The sequence below is a fragment of the Oryctolagus cuniculus genome, chromosome 1 (genome assembly GCF_051225735.1).
Source record: "Oryctolagus cuniculus isolate XC-2025 breed Fujian yellow rabbit chromosome 1, ASM5122573v1, whole genome shotgun sequence".
NCBI lineage: Eukaryota > Metazoa > Chordata > Mammalia > Lagomorpha > Leporidae > Oryctolagus > Oryctolagus cuniculus.
The window spans coordinates 136016116-136039745 of record NC_142867.1 but is presented as its reverse complement, the minus strand read 5'-3'; the positions used below and the strand labels follow the sequence as shown (position 1 = coordinate 136039745).

The window sequence follows — 23630 nt, the reverse complement described above, 5'->3', positions numbered from 1 at the left end:
AGGTTGAGAGAAGCTGGTCACATGATAAACAAACAGAACTTATTTTTTTAACACTGTTTTCAGGTGTCACTTTGAAATCAGCCAAGATGCAGTGGATCTTAGTAAAGCAATGGACCTCAAAACAGATTGCAAAACAAGAACTGGTAAGTATTGGCACAGAGACGTCACATTCAAAGGAAAGTGAACCAAGTGAAAAGATAGCTCGAAATACCAGGTCACGACTGGAGGGGAAGTGTATCTGCAGAGAGATATTGAAATGTGTGTGTCTACAGCCTGGATATATACAGACATTTCTCCAGACACAGAAGTAAATGCTGTTCCTCATCTCTAGGCAGATTTGCAAGTCCTAGGGAATGATCAAGGAGCACAGGGAGTTAATATTTCACCATAATTTGGTCATCGGTTACGGGATTACATGTTTAAAGTCCACATTTAATTCAGAGACCTTAGATTGAAAACACTTCCAGCTGGTTTATACGTTTTTAAAGCAAGGGTAAGATACACAAGCTGCAAGATGTAGGCTTTTACATTGCATTGCAATTCTCCCCAATTATTTTCATTTTTCTCCTGTTCGGACCCACGACCACTGGCAGTTTTTATTCTGCGTGCTCTAGTACGTTGAGTGTTCAGCCAACCTTCACTCGGAATCATTTTTGTGAATGCACAGACCAAAGAAATAAAATAAACATGGACCTGGCCTAGAACACACAGACTGACAAATGACATCCCATCCTTTCCTGTTTGGTCTCCTGAGACGTGTGTTAGGATGGCAACACAGTTGCTGGGCGGTGGCTGTGAGATTCACAGTGTTTTGCCTGCAACACATATACATTTATATATATATATATATATATATAATTTTTTGCTTTGTTTGTAATGAATGGAGCAACAATAAATAAATAAATACATAATTAAATAAATAAAGCTCAAAAGAAAAGAAGAGGAAAAGGATGCAAACACTAAGAATATTCAAAAACCTCTGACTTCAGCAGTACTCGATTCATCTCAGCCCTGACAGCCTGAGAATACTCCTTTCTGAACCATCATTTTAACTAGAAATAGCTCCCGCCCCAATCCTTGAGAACGACGTTTGAAATTCATGTACAGGCCATCACCACCTCCAAGTCTCCACGTTCCAGTTATGTGTTGTGAAGAATTGGCTTTAACTGCTACCCTAGACACCTGTGGAGTTAGGTCACTATCCATTCCTCCCATGAGACTTCCCCTAACAGTGAGATATGGGCAAAATAAATGCGAACATTGAAACTATATATCCTCAAACCAGGGGAGAAGAAAATACCACAGAGGAGCAGGAAGAGGGCAGGTGTATCCACGCAGTCACTTTGAAATGAGATTCATTTATGCTATTGGTATTCTATCTTGTCCAATCAGCAAAAGGCAAGGTGGGAAAAAGAAGTCCATTCTTACTCAGGGAACCCTGTTGTCATAACACATTGCAAAAGGTCAGCATTTTCCACTATCAGGTCCTGTTAGCCACACTCTGACATGGGGATTCCTAAGAGCTTCACATTTTGCTGTGGCAAAATTGACCTTCCAGTGACCTTCACCGGTCTCCCAACATTCAATTTGGAATGCGTGGACTCTGAACACAAGTGTAAAGGGTGTTCACAGTGGGACAAGTGAGCGTAACACAAACGTGTCCAAGAGACAACAAAAGAAATGCATTTCCTTTCCTGGGTCTTCACATAAGGAGATCTCTTCAGACCACATTTGCCTGTGCAAGGACCCAGAGAAAGGACTCGGTGTGGTGGGATGGCTTTTATTCAGTTGTTTTGGGAAGCACATTGTCTTCCAATGCAGGACTGCACAGAGTTGGAAAGCAGGATGGGGCCTACCCACGTGGAGGATGGGAGCACTTACCACAACATGACATTGAAAAGTTTGGTTAGTCAGCAGATTTTAAGCAACTTACTCATTAGTGCACCCTACTTATAATTATCTCTACTAATGTGTGCCTATAAATTTATACATAAACACACACACTATATATGTGCATTTGCATATGTATAAATCAAGTATTTATAACATATAAATACATGGAAATACTGTAGGTAGCGCTGATGTGAACACATGGATAACATGAATTCGGATACAATCCTTCATAGTGTAGTTCAAGGAGTATTCTAAGCAAGCCTGATATGACCTTGGTTCAGTGTACCAGGACTGAGCTGAAGCTAAGAGCGTATCTCAGCTGCTTGGCTTCGCACGTGTTTCCTCGTGCTCTTTCAGCTTCACATTCTGTGTCATGCATTTGTTAGCATGCTTTCTTTCCTGAACTGCTTGCTGGTATGTTAGGGTCTCCAGTGGACGGAACCATGAATTTCAGAGCCAGAGGACTTGGGTTAAGTCTCAGTGGTGCTGGAAACCAGACTGGAGATTTAACGCATTCCTCTGAGCCTCCCCAAGTCTTAGTTTCCCCGCTATAGGACTAAGTTGCTAACCCATGCCAAAAGTGTTTGGAAAACCACTTGCATTTACAATCTGCAAATGGCAATGACCATCAGACTGGGTTGGAGCTGGAGAATTGGATTTGTCACTGCTACTATCGTCGTTTCTAACATATTGATGGCAGGCCATGTTCGGAGATCCTTCACATTTTAGAATAGGAGGCTCCTTTGGGAAAGGGGGTGGTGGAGAACCGTGATGCATATTCCAGGCTATTCTGTGGCTCATTCAGCTACTTTCAAAGCAATCGCAAAGTCTTCCAATGTGCGACGTCTCTGAAATCAGCACACACTCTCGAGACGACAGAGGGAATGATAAGTATAATCAGCAATATAAACTACTATAAAACTTTGCCCTTGCATAGAACCTTACCTTTCAAGACCTAGAGGGACTTGTCAGAAGGTTTAAGGAGAGTTTTTGTTTTTGTGTGTTTTGTTTGTTTTTTTTTTTCGTTTTTTTTTTTCTTTTTGCTTTTTTTTGCCTTCAGAGGAAAACACAAAACTGGAATGGAACACTCTCATCTTCTTGTCTGCCGTTCAACAAGCCTTTGCTCTCAAAATGCACAGCGCACCTTGAACTCCATCCCTTTGCTCTTGGATAAACTAAAACCCATCACTTGCAGCATATTTGCCCCAGAGCAGCCCGCCCGCCCGACACACGGAGTGGCTAACCTGTGTGGATTTCCAGGTCATTGCTGTTGGAATCTAGAAAAGGTTTTATACAAATCTGCCCCTGCCTTCCCGCTTCCCAGAGTTCCACAGTGTGTTAGCAGTGCCATGGGCCCTTGGTATGATATATACATACACGCATATATCATGGAGTATGGCTTTCATTATATTATGATGTGATTTCCGGAGGGGTTGTTGTCACTGGCAGAGAGCAAGTGACTCAGTTCCCGCAAAGGCCAGCACAGACCCTTCAGGGACCAGCCCGGTCGTCTTGTCCAGCCCTCTCAGTTGATGCTACTGGGTTTCTTTTTGTTCTCTGTGAATTTACACTTCTGGGTTCTGGAGAACTGGCTACAAAGCCTGCAGTGGAAAACAAAGTGCTCCAGCCATGAACTGGCACAAGCAAAACCGAAACAGAGCCCCTGAACCTTCCAAAACGAACGCCAAATAAAATGACCTTGGATGAATGAAAATCACTCCCTTTCAATCTGGCTCGAGTTAGAAAGATATCAAGTTTAGCAAAATTCCCCTCACAGAGGGTATCAAGTTTTCTTGAGGAACAGAAATGTTTGTCTTCCTTGGTAGGACTCACCCATCCCAATCACTGTACATTTCTATTTAAATGTATACCTCTTTTTGCAAACCCATCAACTGCGCCCGGACACACACCTGCAGCAGTCGGGCTGCTGTGCCAAATTTTGCTGTTTTTGCTTTCGTGATGGAGTGAGGGAAACATAACCACACAACTGACAATGGTACACGTGGAATGAGAGCCCTCTGCCAACCAGAGCCCAGAACAAGGGACCCGACCTGTGGACACAGAACGTGAACGCACGTGATGTCCCCGCGTGAGGGTTCCTTTCCCTCGGGGATGGATTCTGCCCTTCCCACAGTCCCACGGGTTCGATTGGAGGAGGAGATCCCTTTCGGGGTCCACAGTCATTCAAGCCCATCACCACTACACAATGCAGAGACATGGATCCTCCGCGCATGGACGCCAGCAGCGTCCCCGAATGATACCAGTCATGCCTTTTGCACACCTGTGCTCTCCCTAGCTGGGGCACCACATCTGGAGCTGCAGTTCCTGCACACAAGATATTAAGTGACGAAGACCATGCACAGTTTTGCTTGCACAGTTAAAAGGGTGGGTGAGAGTGAGGGGTTGGGGTCAGGGAGAAGTACTATCTGAGAAGTTCAATGTTAGAGAAACTTGCCTCCGAATTGAGAGATTGTCTTATTTTTTTTTCCAAGTCCTTGGCTTTCCCACCTGACCCTGAAATGACCTCTGGACAAGAATCCACCTGTTTTCAACTGAACTTGACAAAGGCTCAGTGGATAGCACTTGAGGAACAAACCAGTGCGATCACCGAGACCAATAAGGACAGGACAATGTCTGAGCATGTGACGTGCTGTCTTGTGTCTCGTGGAAGCCGCCCGGTCTGTGGACCGCACGCTAGGATTTCTGGTGACGGGAAGAGAGTAGTCCATGGCACAGAGTTCAACCGTCTTTTACTCCTCAGAGAGGTCCTCAGAGGACCATGCCGGGTACATCCCTCCCAGGGAACGGCTGCTGGGTTTTTTCCTAAGTCGGAACTGATGCCAGCTGATGCCAATGGTTGTGTTTGTTGCTCCCATACTGCAGTTTGGCCCAAATCTCCTTTCTCTCTGCTTTTAAATCTTGCATAAGAAAAGTCATCCCAGATTGAACACAAGTCTTCCTTTTCACACACAGGTGTAAGCCATCCAAAACCAAGAAGAACAGTAATAATAATAAATAAATAGAAGTGAATCCATAGAAACTCTCGATGTCTGTACAGCAGAAGTGACAAAGTGTAAGTCAATTATTTGTTTTCCCTTTTTTTCATCCACATCAAAGGCAGGAATACAACAAGGCATTGTTAGTTGTGGTGGGCAAACTGGAGTATCTTTTGATATCACAAATCAGGTTTGTTAAGGCAGAGTTAATAGGAATGCAGAAGCCAGATTGATTAAAAAGAAAGGGTATGGACTGTGAAGCAGGGAAGACCCAAAAACTGGGAGGTGGAGAAGAAAAAAGAACAAAGAAAGGAATAAACCAGGGGGAGAGAGAGAGAGGGAGGGAGAGGGAGGGAGAGAGAGAGAGAGAGGAGAGAGAAAGAGCGTACGAGCTAAAAAGAAGTCGATATTGTGTTTATGGATGGAGAAGTCCACATTGCTTCCCTCTGAAAGCTTCTTGGGGTCTTTGCTGTGAGCACTGGCAGCATGAAGGGGAGCAGTCGGATGGCATCCAGCGGCAGTTGAAAGATGTTCATCCTCTTGGCCCGTCTGAGGAGTGTGTCGGGAACGGTCGGTCTTGGGGAGAGGGCCCTAGCCTAGAATGTCCAGGTAGACTGGAGACGCCTTGGCCAAGTTCTGAAGGAGAGTGTGGATGTCCTTAATGCTCTTCCTCATGTGGGGCTCTCGTTGCCAGCACCCCAGCATCAGCTCGTACACCTCCTGGGGACAGGTGCGAGGCCGCTGCAGGACCCGGCCCTGCGTGATGCATTCTATCACCTGGACGGAGAGCAGAGACAGGTCAGCCACAGACACATGCAAACACAGTGCAAAGGGGCAGCCGGAGAGGGGGCTTCTAACAACTGATGAATAACACACACAGATCTTTGGAAGACATTGTGATCAGCAGGTACTCATAGATGACATGCCGTGATCCAATCAGAGTGAAGAGTTATCATTGCTCTGTGTTGAGTGACCGTTACTCTGTGTTGAGTGACCGTTACTCTGTGTTGATCATTGCTCTTCTAGGCCTTCATAAAACACACATTCAGTTGTTGGGACGAGAGCTACTCAGCTATGCTAAAGAGCATCGGAACCTAGTCCTGGGGTATAACCGAATGGTACTCACTGTTATCCAACCCCTCTGTCCTCTACCTCTCTCCCCTACCCTTCATCTGCAGGGGTGGGGAAACTTCTTTCTGCCAAAGACCATTTGGATATTTCATTTCATTTCATTTTGGGTGTTTCATCACTTGTGAAAAACACAAAATCATCAACCTAAATATTAGCCTGCGATCGATTTACTGAATTTCAAGTCCTGCCTTTGGGTTCCTTGGCAGGGCCAGACCAAATGATTTTGCAGGCTTCAGATGGTCTACTGGCAGGAAATTCCCCACTCCTGCCTGAGAGAGGGCTTTTTATTCCTAAGAAGCCCACTTACTGTCTGATTTTCTCAGAAGGAAGAGAACAATTAGTATAGGTTGTTGGCATCGAGGTTAACTTGATTGGTTTTCCAAGCTACTTTGGTTTCACGACAGTGGTAGAGGAATATTCATATGAAGGGTTCCTAAACCTCCCACTGGAAACCTCAAGTGTTTTACAGGACTGAGATGGATCTGAATCACTTCTGGCTCAAAGAAATGAGCACTCATTCTGGATAAAGTAGAATTGGATGAAGAACAGACATGGGTTTATAAAAGGTGTGAGATGCCTGACTGAGAAGCCGTGCCTCAAATAGATAAACGCTCAGCTCTCTGCTCCACGGGGCTCATATCTGTAGTTTCAACTAACTGCAGATCAAAAATATTCAGGACAAAAACATGCACATTTATGTAACATGTTTACATTCTGTAGGTATGATAAGGAAGCTGGAGGTGATTTGAAGTATGTAGGAAGATTACGTAGGTAGGTTATTTGCAGGTCTTGTGCCACTTTAAAGGAGGGATTTGGGCGTCCGTGGATTTGGGTATACCCTCGGGGGACTGGAACCAACTCCCCATAGATAACACTGGATAACTGTATTTGCGAAAGGTTTAGGATATAAAATCAAAATGCTTGAGTTTTTCCACCAGAAGTAAATGTTCCAGTGAGTTGTGCAAGAATGAAATAACCTTAAAATGTCATTGGAAGAGTCCACCCAAGATAGGCTGGGCTTCAGTGGTGCTAGCAGATACACCTTCTGGTAATTCATCAGGCACAAGGACGCATCAGCAACCATGAGGCTCGTTTTCCTCACCACATCTTAACTCTAGGAGGACTGTACCCTGGCTATGAAGCTGAGGGGCAGAGCATGCTATTTGGGAAGAGAATTGATCTCATGCACACATGAGATCAGGTTCTGACTTCTCACCCTGGAGAAGGCCCCAGCCGAGGGCTTCCTCTGGGGTCCCAGCCCTCTGGGACTCCTCCCGGCAGACCCATCACACACCTCGTTGTTTGACAGCTGGTACCAGGGCTGTTTGCCGTAGGTGAAGATCTCCCACAACACGACCCCCAGGCTCCAGACGTCACTCTCGGTGGTGAACTTCCTGTACATGATGCTCTCCGGAGGCATCCAACGAATGGGCAGCATTGTGTGGCCACCGACCTGGGGGCAAAGGGGTCAACAAGGAGACATCAGTCACCCCAGAGAGGGAGGGTCTTTCCTTATTTGTATTGATACATTTTAATTGATTATAAACACATTAAAGAATCTATGATTTCTTCCATTCACAATCAACTGATACAGAGTGCAGAGGAAGGTGAAACTATTTTTATTAAAGGTTTATTTATTTGCTTATATATTTGAAATGCAGAGTGGCAGAGAAAAGAGGAGAAGGAAAGAGAACAAGACATCTTCCATCCACTGGTTCACTCCCTAGTGCAACAGCCAAGTCTGGGCCAGAGTGAAGCCAGGATTGAAGAACTCCATCCAAGTCTCCCACACGGATGCAAGGACCCAAGCACTTGGGCCATCTTCCACTGCTTTCCCAGGCACATGAGCAGGCAGCTGGATCATAAGTGGAGCGCCTGGGACGTCAGTGTCACAAGAAGTGGTTTAACCTCCCCCCTTCCCAATGCTGATCCCATCGTCAAAAATACTTTTAAAAATATTATTTGAAATTCTCTTTCTCTCAGAATGAGCGAGGAGCAAATATGATAATTGATTAGGTAGATTCTTACCTTATATATTACCATATATCATCTATCTACATCTATATTATATATCTCTATATACCTATATATAACCAGATAGATAGATAGAAACCCTTACCCATACTTCTTGGTTGGAAGAAGACTCTAATTAACAAAATAACTGACAGCAGGGAGTGCTGTATTCATAACAAACAATGTACCAGTGACTACTTCCTTGACAAGGCCTGAGGTTCCTTTTGCTTTAGGACCTGAAGCTGCACAGTGCCGATTCCAGCAGCATTATCACAGGGCAGTAGTGGGCGAGCAGTCACTATTCCCACGACACACACAGGGCAACTGAGGCTCAAGTTGCTTACAGGTGCAGAGAATGTTGGTCTTTGTACTCCTGGGTCAGGATTTCTCCTTGTGTTTAAAGATTCATTTATGTGCCCAAAAGGTAGTTACGGGGGTGGGGAGAGAGAGAGAGAGAGAGATCCTCCATCCGCTGGTGCACTCTCAAAAAGGCCACAATAGCAAAGCTGAAGCCAGGAGCCAGGAACTCTTGGGCCCAAGTACTTGGGCCACCTTCTGCTGCGTTACCGGGAACATTAGCAGAGGGCTGGAGTGGAAGTGGAGCAGCTGGAACTCGAACTGCGCACATATGGATGCAGGTGTCACAGGCAGCAGCTTAACTTGCTGTGCCACAATGCCAACTCCCATAAATGCATATTTTTTAAATGCCCATTTTAACGAAAGTTCCGTGACTGACATATCACACGATAACAGCATTGGCACTGCCTCTTTAAGTAAAGAGAACTCTGTCTGACATACGAGACTTGTTTGTGATTCTCTGCTTCATGGAGAAAAATTAATGATTTCCTTTTCAGGTTTGCAGGACATCAGGGATGTCTGGCTTAAAACCATGAACAGGGATGGGTGCTCGGCTTCTGCTGATTGAGATGCCCATGTCTGGCACAGGAGTGCTTGGGTTTGATACGTAGCTCTGGCTCCTGATTCCAGCTTCCTGCTAATGCAGAACCTTGGAGGCAGTAGCAATGTCTCTAGGGATTAAGTTCCTGCCATCCGTGTGGGAGACCTGAATTGAGTTCCTGGCTCCTGACTCTGGCCTTGGTCCAGCCCTTGGGTAAACCAGCAGATGAGAACTGTGTGTGTGTGTGTGTGTGTGTGTGTGTCTTCTGTCTCTGCTTCTCAAAATCCAACCAACGAACAAAGATGCAAAGCAACACACAACCAAAAGAAAGCATGAACACATATCTGCCCAGTAGGTCTGAGGCCAGTAGGTTCCAAGGGTGTCCAAGTAGGAGGGTTGGGGATTTTTGTTTTGTTTTCTTTCTTCCCATTGTTCTCTGTACAGTGAATTTAGATCTGACAAGTACAGACTCAACCTTCTGGGTTAGGGTTAAGAGGCCCCTGCATTGTCACTATTTAGCTTTTACTCCAATCAGCATGAAATGTCCTCACTCCCTGTCCCTTAGCAGGGACAGGCCATCAGTGGCCACAAGCAGACACTGCTCTCTTGGACCAACTTGGCAGGTCGGAAGGTTGTGGCCACAGTGACTCTCAGGGTCGACACTCAAACCACGACCAGCAGGCTCCTTGCACTGATCAACCCTAAGGGACATGGTAGTAACCAGGATGCAGTAACACGGGCACCTTTCGGGGCAGGCAAACTGTCACCCCAGCATGGCCCTGTGGCCCCTTTCTCCCTAGGACTTCAGGAAAGCTAATCTGTTAGCATACATACAGGACCTGATACTTCTGGATACTCAAGAAAACTCATGGCATATGGGTGGGACCATCCCACCAAGCCCTGGCAGCCCACGCAACACTACCAAGCAGAGGGGAATGCTCTGTGGCCAGGCAGGGACTGGTTGTGTGACCCTGCAGAACTGGCCACACCTGCCCCTGTTCACATAGCAGGAGAGGCTGGGAACATGGGCACACACACTTCCAAAGATCATTAACCCACTTCCCGCCTCCTTGCTACTCTCAGCAACTGTACTTGAAAAGCTCCCTGTGCTTTGCAAAACGTGTGCATTGGCCCCGTGCAACTTGATGGGCACGCCACAAGAACCCAGAACTCACAGCACATCTCTAGTCTACAGCTGACTTTGGTCCAGGTAGTTACAGGATCTTGCCCAAGGCAATGCTCCCAGCACATGGCACCAACAGGACTGGGGGTCTAGATGACCCAACAGAACGTTTTCATCCACAAAGCAAGCATTGCCTGAGGACTTCTTTGAATATAAGACATGGCGTTGCTCAACTAAACTGCCATGCAAAAATAGGGATGGAGAAGAATCAAAGAGAAAAGTAACCCCTGTCCCTGTGAGTCTTATTCTTCTCTTGCCCATTTTAACCCTTTTTCCTACCTTAGAAAGAAGAGCTCAAGTCGTCAATGTTGAACACAGCCTACGGCAGTGGTGCTATCTTCTCAACTGTGCATTTCAGCTATCATTAGATAAAATAAACTCCTGGCCATTTAGAGAAGTGGGATATATAGTGAAGACTGAGTCTTTGTCCTCATGTTGTGCTTTCTCAATTGGGTTATTTAGTCACCCATGAAAGGAGAGTAGCTTGGACAACAGGTGCAAGCTCTGCTAATCTTTCTGGAAAGAATTGAGGAGTTAATAGCAGTGTTCTTAGGGAAGGAATGGATTAGTTCTTGCAAAAAGCCTTTCTGTAGTAGCTGTTTACAAGTGGAAGGCCCTTGAACTGTACAGAAATTCTCAGAGACAAAAGGCATGCAGGGATAGGCAACTACATGGCCCAGAGAGTTTTCAACGCAGTTATATGGAGCAAGAGGGCCAGGTTTTTAATAAAAATACATATTTTTTTGTTGTTGACTACTGAAATCAGAATCCAGATTTATGGTCCATATATAAGACTGTTTCAACATTGGTGGGAAAATGGAATTTGTGATGCATTTAGGGGCTGGTTTTTTGGCACAGTGGATGAAGCCAGGCTTACAATGCCAACAGCTTGGATTGGAGCACCGTGTTTGAGTGCTGCCTACCCTGCTTCCTACCCAGCTTCCTGCTAATGCAACTGGGAAGGCAACAGACTAATAGCTCAAGTACTTGGGCCCCTACCAAGAATGTGGGAGACCAGTTTGGAGTTTCTGGTGTTGCTTGGCTTTGGCCTGGCCCAGTCCTGGCTGTTGTGGCTATTTGGGGAGTAAACCAGTGGATGGAAGATCTGTCTCTCTGTCTCTCTCTTTCTCTGTCTGCCTTTCAAATAAATAAAAATAAATATGTTAAAAATGTATAAGCATATTTTGATGTAAAAGTTTTTGAAATCCCTGCATAGTTTTTTTTCACATTTCCATGAATTTTTGAAAGACTTTTCGTATAGTTGATGTGTGGGAGTAAGGTAAGAAAGGACCATTGGTCTGTGTGTGTGTGTACGTGTGTGTGTGAGTGTAGGGGTGAGTGTGTAGCAAAAGAGCAGAATATTACGACCCCACATGATAGCCCTTTGGATACCAGTCCCTCAAAATCTAGTTAAGAGCTAGATTCCCCCAAGAGTCCCCACGTCCAATGTGTCTACTATAAGATAATCTGTAATTCTCTTCACGCCTTACAGATTCATAATATACTGAGTTTCAGTGAAGTTTCTGAGGAGTTCAGCAGGAAAGAGTAGGTTTTAGCCTTAATTTGGTGGATTCAACTAATCTGAATTTATCTATGGGAAAGAGAGAGAGAACCACTTACATATGTCTCTTAGTGTCAGTTAGCTAAAAAACATTCTTTGTTGATGTGTTGACCTAACAGGACATCAGACTTTCTGTATCCCCTTTGGGCATCAGAAGTTGCAATGCAGTGGATGACACCCAAGGCGTGATGTTAGAAATTCTGTGTTTCAATAGTGCCCTTGGCTGTTCCCTAATTAAGCAAGTTTGATGAGCTGCCAAAACTCTCTGTGTCCTATTTCTTCCAACTAGAAAGTATAGGTAATAATAGAGATAAGGGTCTCCAAAGAGCTCATGCTCATGGAAAAACTACACCAGGTTTTCAATTTTATTTTTTGGACCAAAGCAAATCTATCTTTTAATTCAATTGTCTGCAAACTTTTTTTTTTAAAGATTTATTTACCTATTTCTTTATTTGCTTGAAAGAGCATCAGAGAGAAAGGAGGAGATAGAGATGACAGAGTTTCTAACTGCTGGTTCACTCCCCAGATGGCTGCAGCAGCCACATGTGGGCTAGGCCAAAGCCAGGCACCAGAAACTCCAGCCTGGTCTCCCACATGGATGGCAAGGCCCCTACTACGTAGCCCAATTCCTGCTGCTTTCCCAGGCACATTAGCAGGAAGCTGGATCAGAAGTGGAGCAACTGGGACACAAACTGGCACTCTGATAAGGGATACAAGCATTGTAACAACCGCAGCTTAACCTGCTGTACCACAACACCGGCCCCCTCTACAAACTTTATGAAGTAGCCTCGGGCCTCTCGAAGTTGTCAACAGGTAAACACTGCAGCAGACGTTTGGGAAAGTGTTCTAGAAATTCTTAGGTCCCTTCCAGGTGTTGCTTTCTTCTCTGGAACCTCGGCTAGCTTGGCTCCTCCATGGGAAGCAGCTGTTCTGCAGACCCAAGGGAGAAGACTCAAGACTCTCCCATCCCTCAGCTGGCAGTGACCAAGTGGCACCTTTGACAGCCCCACCCTCTGCACCAGGCCCCCTACAATGCGTTGCTAATGGGCAAGGCAAAACTCCCCTTTCCTTCACAGGAGAGAAAACAAAGATTCACATTTTGATTTACATGTTACCCCATCTGATCATTTATTTCCTGCTTGTAGTTTTTTTTTTTTTTTTCAGGAAAGATTTTTCACTTTAATTCTTTCAAGAATTCCTTCTGGGATTTCATGCATGCTGTTATAAATAATGCTTTCCTTGTTCTGATGGCAAGCGGGTAAGGAGTGGGACAATCTAATAAAAGTTCAGACAGGGTTCACAAGTTTTTCTAATCCCATTTAGAACATTTCTTTCGCAGCCCTCTCTCAGGATCTTGGAGCACGTCACAAAAGCAGACAGGACGCTGCCGTTGTTGCAAATTACTGTCGCATTCTTGGGACAGTCACTCGGTGGTTTGGGGGCAACACAAAACTACACACTGTGAAACAACAAACAATGCGCCATTTGTTTTGTTATTATGCTACTTGGCAACTTGCCCTTACACCCTTGCTTAAATATTTGTGAGCTGGAATGTGATCCTAAGTAGGACATTGGGAGTCAAGATCTCTGCTCCTGCCCACCCAGGAGGCCGTGGTGCCACAGGAAATCTCCACAGATCAAAGTGGGTCAGGCCCCAGGCTGTCCATGGAACCCCCCAAACTGAACTGATGCAAGACTGGAAATTCCATTAGCCGGGGAGTTGATTCAGTACAATGTTTTATTTTCCTCTACCCAAGAGACTACAGCTCTAGTTCCTGCTGTGCTAGGAACCATCTTGGGCAAGTCCCCTAGCCCCGGGTTAGGGTAAGGAGTTAGGCCAGTTCTCGGTGACTTCTAGTGTGCAAGGCTATGGTTCTGTAGTTAGCCATCACCACCATAGCCCTCAAAATTAGCCGTTAACACTGCACTTCGGCACCATTTGCAAAGAATTTCCAGTTATCCCACTTGCACCCAAAGGGGACGTTGGCTCGCTGAGATATTATCAATAATGCCTCTAGAGGCCAATACAACCTTCCCCATTGGACGTCATGTGTTCATTTTGGTGGGTCCTCCCACATTTCCCATTGCTCCAGTCTTCAACACAGGCTCTGTGTTCAGCCAGCAAGCCTACTCGCGGCTCCCTACCCAGGATGCATGCACTCCTGCTTCTTGGAAAGTTTCAAGGGGTTGGCACCGTGGCTCACTTGGTTAATCCTCTGCCTGCAGCACTGGCATCCTATGTGGGCACTGGGTTCTAGTCCCTGTTGCTCCTCTTCCAGTCCAGTTTTCTGTTGTGGCCTGGGAAGGCAGTGGAGGATGGCCCAAGTGCTTGGGCTCCTGCACTCGCATGGGAGACCAGGAGGAAGCACCTGGTTCCTGGCTTTGGATCGGCGTAGCTCCGGCCTTGGTGGCCATTTGGGGGGTGAACCAACAGAAGGAAGACCTTTCTCTCTCTCTCACTGTCTCACTCTATCTGTCAAAATAATAAAAAATAAATAAAAAATAAAAAAAGATTCTCCCCTACTTCCCAAAAGGTCTTGGTAAGGCAAGCTCATGGCCCATTTCAAAGAACTCCCTCTCCCTGGGCAGCCCAGTGACTGTTCTTGTGTTTTTTTTTTTTGTTTTTTTTTTTTTGTTTTTGTTTTTTTTTGACAGGCAGAGTGGGCAGTAAAAGAGACAGAGAGAAAGGTCTTCCTTTTTCCATTGGTTCACCCTCCAATGGCCGCCGCGGCCGGCGCACCATGCTGATCTGAAGGCAGGAGCCAGGTGCTTCTCCTGGTCTCCCATGTGGGTGCAGGGCCCAAGCACTTGGGCCATCCTCCACTGCACTCCCTGGCCACAGCAGAGAGCTGGCCTGGAAGAGGGGCAACCAGGACAGAATCCAGCGCCCCGACCGGGACTAGAACCCAGTGTGCCGGTGCCGCCAGGCGGAGGATTAGCCTAGTGAGCCACAGCGATGGCCTCAGTGACTGTTCTAGTGCCCCCTACTGTACCTGTGGGAAAACAGCAGACAGGGCTTTCCCCTACTAATGGACTACACATTCCCCAGGGAGCATGCTAATCAGTTATGTCCAGTAGGGCATAGGGGTTTGACTAGGAAGTACCCCATGTCTTCAGTGGACTTCTTGTGAGTGCTGCTGTTATTTGGGGAAATTCTCGATGTATTTCTTTCAAAGAGATCAGTCTTTCTTCCTATCCATCCTCTAATCACTTCTCTCAAACTCTTGATAGAATCAAGCATTAGATTAGGTAGATGGCAACAACATTACCTAGTTGACACTACAGAGAAGAACCACTTAATCAAAGTTATTCTTGCCACTCACGTGGGAGACCTAGATGGAGTTCTTGGCTCTTGGATTTGATCTGGCCCAGGCCCAGCTGTTGGGAGCATTTTGGGAATGAATGGATCGAAGATTCTCTCTTTCTCTCTCTCTCTCTCTCTCTCTCTCTATATATATATATATATCTTTCTCTTTCTCTTTCTCTTTTTCTCTCTCTTCTCCCCTTCCACCCCCACCTTTCAAATAAATAAATCTTTAAAAAACACAAACTACTAGGATCCACATGTAGCACAAGGGCTCTCTACTTAGGTCAGAAGCCCACTCGCTGGTTTGTCATCTGCAGCAGACAAGGGAAGCGCTCATGGCGCAGACATGGAATTACTCAATCCAGAATGAAGCCAGGGGAGACTTCTTGTGAATGCATTGCAGGGGCATTGTTCTGAAGGTGGCGACTAGCCCCCCATCTCTGGTGGAAAGGAGACAGACTGAAGAAGGAAATGAAACGGGGATAAAAAGAGAACAACAATCAGCACTGCACGGCCATCAGCACAACTTGGTTAAACCACTGAAGCCCAAGGCCAAAAAGAAATTCTGCAGGACCTAAAATAAGTCAAGTTGAGCGCATTCTGTTTTTAAAATACACCAGGGAAAGACCTGTCTCTTTAGCTTGTCATGCTAACTTCCATGACATCTCATAATTTCAGTAATGACCTGTATGGGATAATCTGGTTAAAAACAAAAACAAAAGCACAAAAAAACCCACACACACACACACACACAAAAAAAAAAAAAAAAAAAAAAAAAAAAAAAAACAAAAAACAAAAACCTGTGTTACCCAGGACTGAATATTCCTTAAATCTGTGTGTTTGAAAGGTATTCAAGACAATGAATCCTGGGGAAAATACTAACAGGCCCTTGATGAAATTATCTGGCATTAAAATAACAATGATTTTTTTAAAGATTTATTTATTTATTTGAAAGTCAGAGTTGCACACAGAGAGAAGGAGAGGCAGAGAGAGAGAGAGAGAGAGAGAGAGAGAGAGACATCTGCTGGTTCACTCCCCAGTTGGCCACAATGGCCGGAGCAGCGCCCATCTGAAGCCAAGAGACAAGAGACTCCTCCAGGTCTCCCATGTGGGCGCAGGGGCCCCCAAGGAGTTGGGCCGTCTTCTTCTGCATTCTCAGGCTTTAGCAGAGAGCGGTATCAGAACTGCTGAGCACCTGGGACTGGGACCGGCACCCATATGGGATGCTGGCACTGCAGGCGGCGGCTTTACCCGCTATGCAACAGTGCTGGCCCCTGATTTTATTATTTTAAAGTCCAAGTGGACCCACTGAATCCGCATAACTACAAAATGTATTTCTTTAGTAAGAAATTCAGAGTGCAACACTCTCTGCTCATCAGGTTGTAAACTGTGCAACTTTCCCTGTGGCTTAACAAACAAGTTCTTCTCCTGCAGTGGTAAACTAGGATTTAGCGGGGGGTAAAGAACGTGGGGAGCAAGTATGAATACCCATCAGTGACCAACAGCATGGAGGGCAGCCCTCGAACCCACAGCTGTTCATGCTTAGATCGCAGGTTCTTTCTCACGTGCTGTTGTTGACGTTTGTTTGTTTGAAGACTGCAAAGCATCTTTATCCGTGGGACAAGAGAATGAGGAATGCCCAGCTCATATTCCAAGTGGACCGAAAGACGAAGAAGCTTCCCCGCACCCCCTTCCCTGGAGGATCTACGGTCCCTCTGAGACCTCATCGCATCCTCTCTACTTCTTAACACAGCATTCATTCTTCTCAGTAATGCTCCTCTCGCCTCACCCCTGCTCCAGTTCAAACACCAGTGCTGCCTTCAGTATGGCCAAATTCATTACTTGGGTCTCCAAATGACCACAGCTCACTGTCCAGTCCCCTCTTCTGCATTTCCAAGAGGCACAGGGGCAGGCAGGAGCCTTTCTCCTGAACCCACACCAATGCCCAGCGGGTCCCGAGACCACGGGTGATTTAAAGTCAAGTAATGCAAATCTTGGGCCTTCTAAACGCAACTCACAAAGACCGATGGTGCCTGGGAGGCCACTTCAGCTTGTGGTATTTACTGGGGGAATGAGTGATAGCTTGTTCAGAAGCCAAACATTTTGCTCCCTTGGAAACACACAGGCCAAAGGGCAAGGCCCATTAAGAGGTGGTTAGTTGTCAGAGGCTTCTGGCGGCATTAAATATTGAAGGGGCTCCCGGGCCTCTTCACCGCACCGCACACTGCTCGCTTTGTTTCAGCAGTTTCTCCTCATCTGTTCCTTAAAAATTGATGAAAGGAGCAACTTCAAGGAATAGCTAGACCATAGGTCTGTCTGTATTGTGTGTTGCATCTGTAGCAGGAGGGAAAGAAAGAAAGAAAGAAAGAAAGAAAGAAAGAAAGAAAGAAAGAAAGAAAGAAAGAAAGAAAGAAAGAAAAGAAACAACGCCTGTGAGCTCTTCTCCGTGGAGAAGATTCTGGAACCACTGTGGTCAGACTGTGGGCGCTCAACGACTCCACGGAGGAAGCTGGAATTCTCCTCTGGGATGTGTGGCTGCCGAACCAGGGGGGAGACTCCCTGGCAGAGGCCAGCTGCTTCTGCCTCCCCTCTCACCCCTGAGTGAAATGCATCTCAGAGGGAGCAGGAGGAACGCTGGCGCCGGCCTCAGCATCCTATCTCGTACACTCGCGATTAATTATTGCTCCCCTGAACTCGTTGCTATTTGTAGCCTAGAACGTTTGTTCATTATTGTTTAATGAAGACATTTTTCCAAATTTATTTATTTGTGCTGATTCACTCCCCCCGAGGCCTGTGGTAGCCCCTGATTGGGTGCCTAATTGAAGCCAGAAACAAGGAGCTCAGTGCAGGTCTCCTACATGGGTGGCAGGAATTCAATGGCCAACGCCATCATGGCTGCCTCCCAGGGTGCACATTAGCAGGAAGCTGGGCGCAGAAGCCAGGGCTGGATATCAAACCCAGGCAGCTTTTTTTTTTTTTTTTTTTTTTTTTTTTACAGGCAGAGTGGACAGTGAGAGAGAGAGACAGAGAGAAAGGTCTTCCTTTTGCAGTTGGTTCACCCTCCAATGGCCGCCACGGCCAGTGCGCTGCGGCCAGCGCACTGCGCTGATCCGAAGGCAGGAGCCAGGTACTTATCCTGGTCTCCCATGTGGATGCAGGGCCCAAGCACTTGGGCCATCATCCACTGCACTCCCCGGCCACAGCAGAGAGCTGACCTGGAAGAGGGGCAACCGGGACAGAATCCGGTGCCCACTGATCGAGACTAGAACCCGGTGTGCCAGCGCCGCAAGGCGGAGGATTAGCCAGGCAGTTCTTAATCAGCATCTTAATTGCTGGGCCAGACATCTGTCCCTTGGCCATTTACAGTCATAGATGTAAGAATAATGGCTTTTTACTTCAAGGCCAAGTACTGGGAGAATAGTCAAAGACGAGGCTTTATTGCTAACGGTATTTTTGCAGCTACTTTTTTCATCATTCAATCTCCATCTACACATAAGAAGGCAAGTGATTGTCTGTTTTGAAGGGAAAGATCAGAGAGCCGGCCTCGCTCTCTCCTGACACTGGGCTTCCAGGTGAGCAGATCAGCAAAATTCAACTTGAGGCTTCCACTGAGGATGGAGTTTGCCTTTATTCCACTGAGGGAGAATAATAACAAACTATAATACAAGTAATAAAATTCATCGTGATAGAGCCTCATGTTTTTGTAGCACTATTTGCTCTTTCACAGTATGTCCATGTATACTCACTCTACAATAATCATGCCTACCTCAAAATACGGTTGTAAAGATGCAATGAGTTGATATTAAAAATTCTCTTAGAGAGAAACCAGGCCAAGTAGCCTCACATGATGCTGTTTAGGTGATGCTCCTGAAAAGAGACACCTCAGGGTCTAGAAAATCGAGGGTCGTCCCCAGCTGGGGGGAGGGGAAGGGCTTGTTTCAATAGAGCACCAGGGAATTCGGGGGTGGTAGAAGGTTGTGCATCTTTTTTTTTTTTTTTTTTTTTTTTTTTGACAGGCAGAGTGGACAATGAGAGAGAGAGACAGAGATACAGAGAGAAAGGTCTTCCTTTGCCGTTGGTTCACCCCCCAATGGCCGCCACGGCTGGCGCGCTGTGGCCGGCGCAACGCGCTGATCCGATGGCAGGAGCCAGGTGCTTCTCCTGGTCTCCCATGCGGGTGCAGGGCCCAAGCACTTGGGCCATCCTCCACTGCATTCCCTGGCCACAGCAGAGAGCTGGCCTGGAAGAGGGGCAACTGGGACAGAATCCGGTGCCCCGACCGGGACTAGAACCCGGTGTGCCGGCGCCGCTAGGCGGAGGATTAGCCTAGTGAGCCGCGGCGCTGGCAGTTGTGCATCTTGATTGTGGAGGCAGATAAGTGTCTGTAGAGGAAAAAAGGCAAATTCTACTACAGCTATACTACCTATCACAATGAACATGACACAAATAAATAAAGCTCTTAGAAGAACGCCTGGCATACAGCAAATATGCGATGAATATTAGATGCTGTTTCTCGCCATATTTGATTCTCCACTTATCCCGTAGGGTAGGTCAGGCATATTCTATTACCACAACTAAAGAGATGAGGAAGCTGTAGGCCCAGTCAGTACAGTGGTGGACCCAAGACCACACAGCTAGGAAGTGGTGGAGTCCATATCAGACCCCAGCTCTGGAATACTTGGCCCTCTTTCCATCCTCTTCTGAGTCTGACATGGGGACAGAAGCAGATGTGTTCACGGGCTGCTGTGAACACAGTACTATAGCCTGTCTTAAACAACAGCCATTTACTTTATCATGGTTCTAGAGGTTAGAAGTCCAAGACCACAGTTCTGTTCAGGTTTGGGTGAGAGCTCTCTTGCTGGATTGCTCTGTCCTCACATTTTCCCTCAAAGTGCATGCAAGGTAAGGGAGTGATTTTCCTGTAATCTGATTGTAACAGGAACCCACTCTTATGACCTCACCTAACCTGCATTCTCCTGGGAGGCCTCATTTGCAAATACAGTCACACTGGGGAGTGAGGGCTGCGGATTTTGACAGAGCACAAACATTTTCTCTAACATACTCTTTGTCAATGCTCCCTTTTTGATTCTGATGGGATGCAGGGGAGCAAGAGTAGCTCTGAACCCGAGGAGGGGCCCATTCTAGTCCATATCCTAATACACAGACCTTCCTCAGACCTTCATAGCCTCAAGTGAACTCCGGAGCCCTGCCCCCTCTTCCTCCATAACTCTCAATGGTTTCCCTATTGATCTTAGCAAATAATTCACACCTGCTATTGTTCCATAGTAACCCCCAGAAGCAGCTCCCCCCCAACAGAAACCTGAGGGTGAGGAATCTCTCTCTACCCCTCACCCATTGAGCAGCTCAGGGAGAGTGAGGAGCCCCCGGAACTCCCTCAGTGAGGTGCAGACAAAGGTAGGATTGCTTCCAAGTCCATGGGTCCCCTCAAGGTCCCTCTTTTGTGGCTTCTATTGTCCAGTGACAGTGAGAAGGTCCCCTGCTTATGCACTATATACAGTTAAAGGAGCCAGAGACCCCTTGGTCTTTTGTGGTTCCATCTTAATTTACATTTGCCTCTAATCAGGAACATTTGAGCCTGTTCCCCATAACGTTTGAGAGTCACGGGAAGGTCTAGATGTCAGAATTGGTCATCATCATCATAAAGTGATAAAGTGAAACTAGACAATAGCAATATACCCTTCTTCTTTGCTCCTTCCAATCTGTGCCCCTGTAACTCTTTCCAGTGGCAACAGGGAGCTTCTTGAATGGATTAAGGGGAGGACCAGCCTTTGAAAGGACCGGTCCACTGAGCGGCCCTGCAAGTGGGTATGCGGCTTATGTCCCACTCAGCAGTGGGAAGTGGCATGGTCCAGTGATGCACCCATCATCTAGTTGCTATTCCTAAGTGTTCAGTGGTACTGTGTTTTCAATGGCCACTTGGGCATTATGCTTTTTAACCTAAGAGACTATCTGACTTTCGGCATTGGAGCTCAAAGTATTGTACCCTTTCACGTCCAAGAAGTCACAGGGATTGAAAGGCTACTGAGAAAAGTAACCCAGAAAGCAGGAGCAAAGTCAGGCCATTGTCTATGCTACAGTGATTGCATTATATTGACTTAGTACCAAATTCCAAGTGCAGTTGTGCCTATGAAAATAACACAGGTGGGTCAGTATTCCAGGTAGTTTTAGGAAAGGAAGAAAACAGCAGTTTGTCAACTGCATGGGAGAAGAAACAAGAACAAAAGCATCTCTGTTGAAATAAGATTCCAGGATCAGTTGCAGCTGCTACTACCCTGGGTGTGCCCTGTCCAACAAGTGGACAATCCAGACCCTGCTGGAGCCTACATTCCACCATTAACCAGAGAGGAGGACTTAAGCGAGTTAGAAATGGATGAAGGCCTCTTTCCTCCCAACTCGGGAGTTCAGAAACTGATGACTTTGTCCCCATGAGCTTAATAACAGGAGGACTTCCACTTTCTCTGGGAAGCCCCAATCTCACCCCATCGTGGCCCTTTTCTGCTGTTTCTTGTGATGTATGCAGTTGTAGAAATGGTCCCCTTGGCTGTAAAAGACCTCGCGAGTTCTTAGGATTACCTCGAGAGTTAAGAAATAAGAGCAACCCTCAGTTACTGAACACCCATGTGGCCACGTCATGCTGTGTGCTAAACACGTGATCTACATGTCAACAGCATTCTTGGCGCTCTTCAGATAGACCTGCAGGCAACATTCACCCTTAAAGTGCACACATTCATAAGAAGCAACTGTTGTGCAGTTCTGAGACTGGAATTCAGTTTCTGACCAACAACTCGGACCTCTAGTGAACACTGAAGCTCAGTGTTATGGAAAGTCATTCAGTGCCATCCTGTGCTTCTCAGACTTTTCCAACAAAATGCCCTCATACTGCAGAACCAAGAAAACGGTTAAAGGAATTCCGAGTAACTGAGCCACGTCTGGAGACTAACTCCAGGTGTTTACAGCAAGTATGAAATTATTTCAAAGTCTTATATATCATCTTTAACAAATGAGTATTGCATTAGATATCAAAAATATTATAAAAAAGCAACGCTGTGTTCCCCGGTAAGTTATTAAAATTGTTGTTCTGTATCCATGGACCATGCTTATTTTGCTGTTTCAGGATCCCTTGTTATGGGATCACTGGGGGCATAGGAGAATGGGCATTGGAGCCAGCAGAACCAGTTTCCTGCCCTAGTTCAGCCATTTACTAAGTGGGTGCAAATAAATTACTTAATGGCTTGCGTCTAAACGGGAATACAACCCATAAGCCTACAGCAAGCCTAAACGCTTCCCCCAACAGGCTAAACTCTTAACAGAACTGCTCTGTGGCTGGGAATCAGCACAAGAAAACATTCAGACAATGGAAAGGATGGAGGGATGGTGCAAGTTTAGACAGGAAGATTGGCAAAGTCTTTTCTGATATCTAAGCAGATATCTGAGAAGATAAAAGAACAATTCATACAAACTTCGGGGAGAAGTGCGTTTTAACCACTGGGATCAACAATGCAAAGGCTCTGGGGTAGGAACAAGCTCAGTCAGTTTGAGTAGCAATGAGGTGAGGTTTACCTGGAGCCTTCATTGGTAGGGTGTTATGTCATGGGCATAGCTACATTAAGGGCACATACAGCTATATATCTGTATCTGATTCATAGCCATTTTTTTTTCATTTATTTTGTTTGAAAGAGTTACAGAGAGAGGGAGAGGGAGGGATGGAGGGAGAGAGGGAGGAAAGGAGAGAGGGAGAGAGAGAATCGTCCATCCGCTGGTTCACTCCCCAAATGACCACATCAGCCAAAGCTGAGCAGATCTGAAGTCAAGAGCCAGAAGCTTCTTCCAGGTCTCCTACATGGGTGCAAGGTCCCAAGCACTTGGTCCATCTTCTGCTGCTTTCCCAGGTGCATTAGCAGGGAGCTGGATCAGAAGAGGAGCAGCCGGGACTCGAACCAATGCCCATATGGGATGCCAGTGCTTCAGGCTGGGCTTTAACCCACTGTACCACAGTGCTGGCCCCTCTACGTTTTATTTATATCTTTACTCCTATAGCTAAATAATTTGCTACAACTAGATAGTATTTTAAAGCAAGCTACCCACTATTATGGGGTTTTCCAACAAACACATAGTCTGGGACCTAGCTCCATGTTACTGAGTACAGAAATCCAGCCATAGTCAGAACCAAAGTCCAACACAACAATGGGAGGCAGATGTTTCTAATCCTCCAACCTCACTTTTTCCTGTCTGAGTTTTGCCTCTTCCCCAAACCTACCTGGTGGCCTGGCATAAGCCACCTCAATCGATCACCAGCCACTCCTTCCAAATCCTGTTTGGGACAAAGTGGCCCCTTCTCTGATCCAGACATCTGTCTGATGATGGCAGCATTGCACCACATCATTACCCAATGCTTTCTTTGCAGGAAGTGATGAGCCCTAGGAAATAAACTGAATCTGACAACACAGGAGCCCTATAGCAACTGGAAAAAGAGGAAGGGGCGGCAGAGTGTTCCTACTATGCCTGCTGCCTTCCATAACCCAGGTACATCCGGGTTTCTTGCAGCTTGGATGCCCAGGGTGTTTAGTTACATCCCTCTGGGACTTCGGCTTTAGGCTTTGTTCCGATGGTCTCCACACCTAACTTCC

The 23630-nt window shown here is 46.3% G+C and overlaps 1 protein-coding gene across 3 annotated transcripts in view; it reads right to left on the bottom strand.

Annotated features, from left to right (window-relative positions):
* Positions 1–2920: 2920 nt before the first annotated feature.
* The window catches only part of NTRK2 (neurotrophic receptor tyrosine kinase 2), a 387985-nt gene continuing 367275 nt past the window's right edge, over positions 2921–23630 (bottom strand). For all 3 annotated transcript variants that reach the window (XM_051833735.3, XM_089315550.1, XM_051833736.3), the window contains 2 exons: positions 7315–7473; positions 2921–5666 (listed from right to left, as the gene is read on the bottom strand). In XM_051833735.3, the coding sequence (XP_051689695.1) occupies positions 5481–5666; positions 7315–7473 (345 nt within the window). In that variant the 3' untranslated portion in view covers positions 2921–5480. The remainder of the gene's footprint in view (positions 5667–7314; positions 7474–23630) is intronic.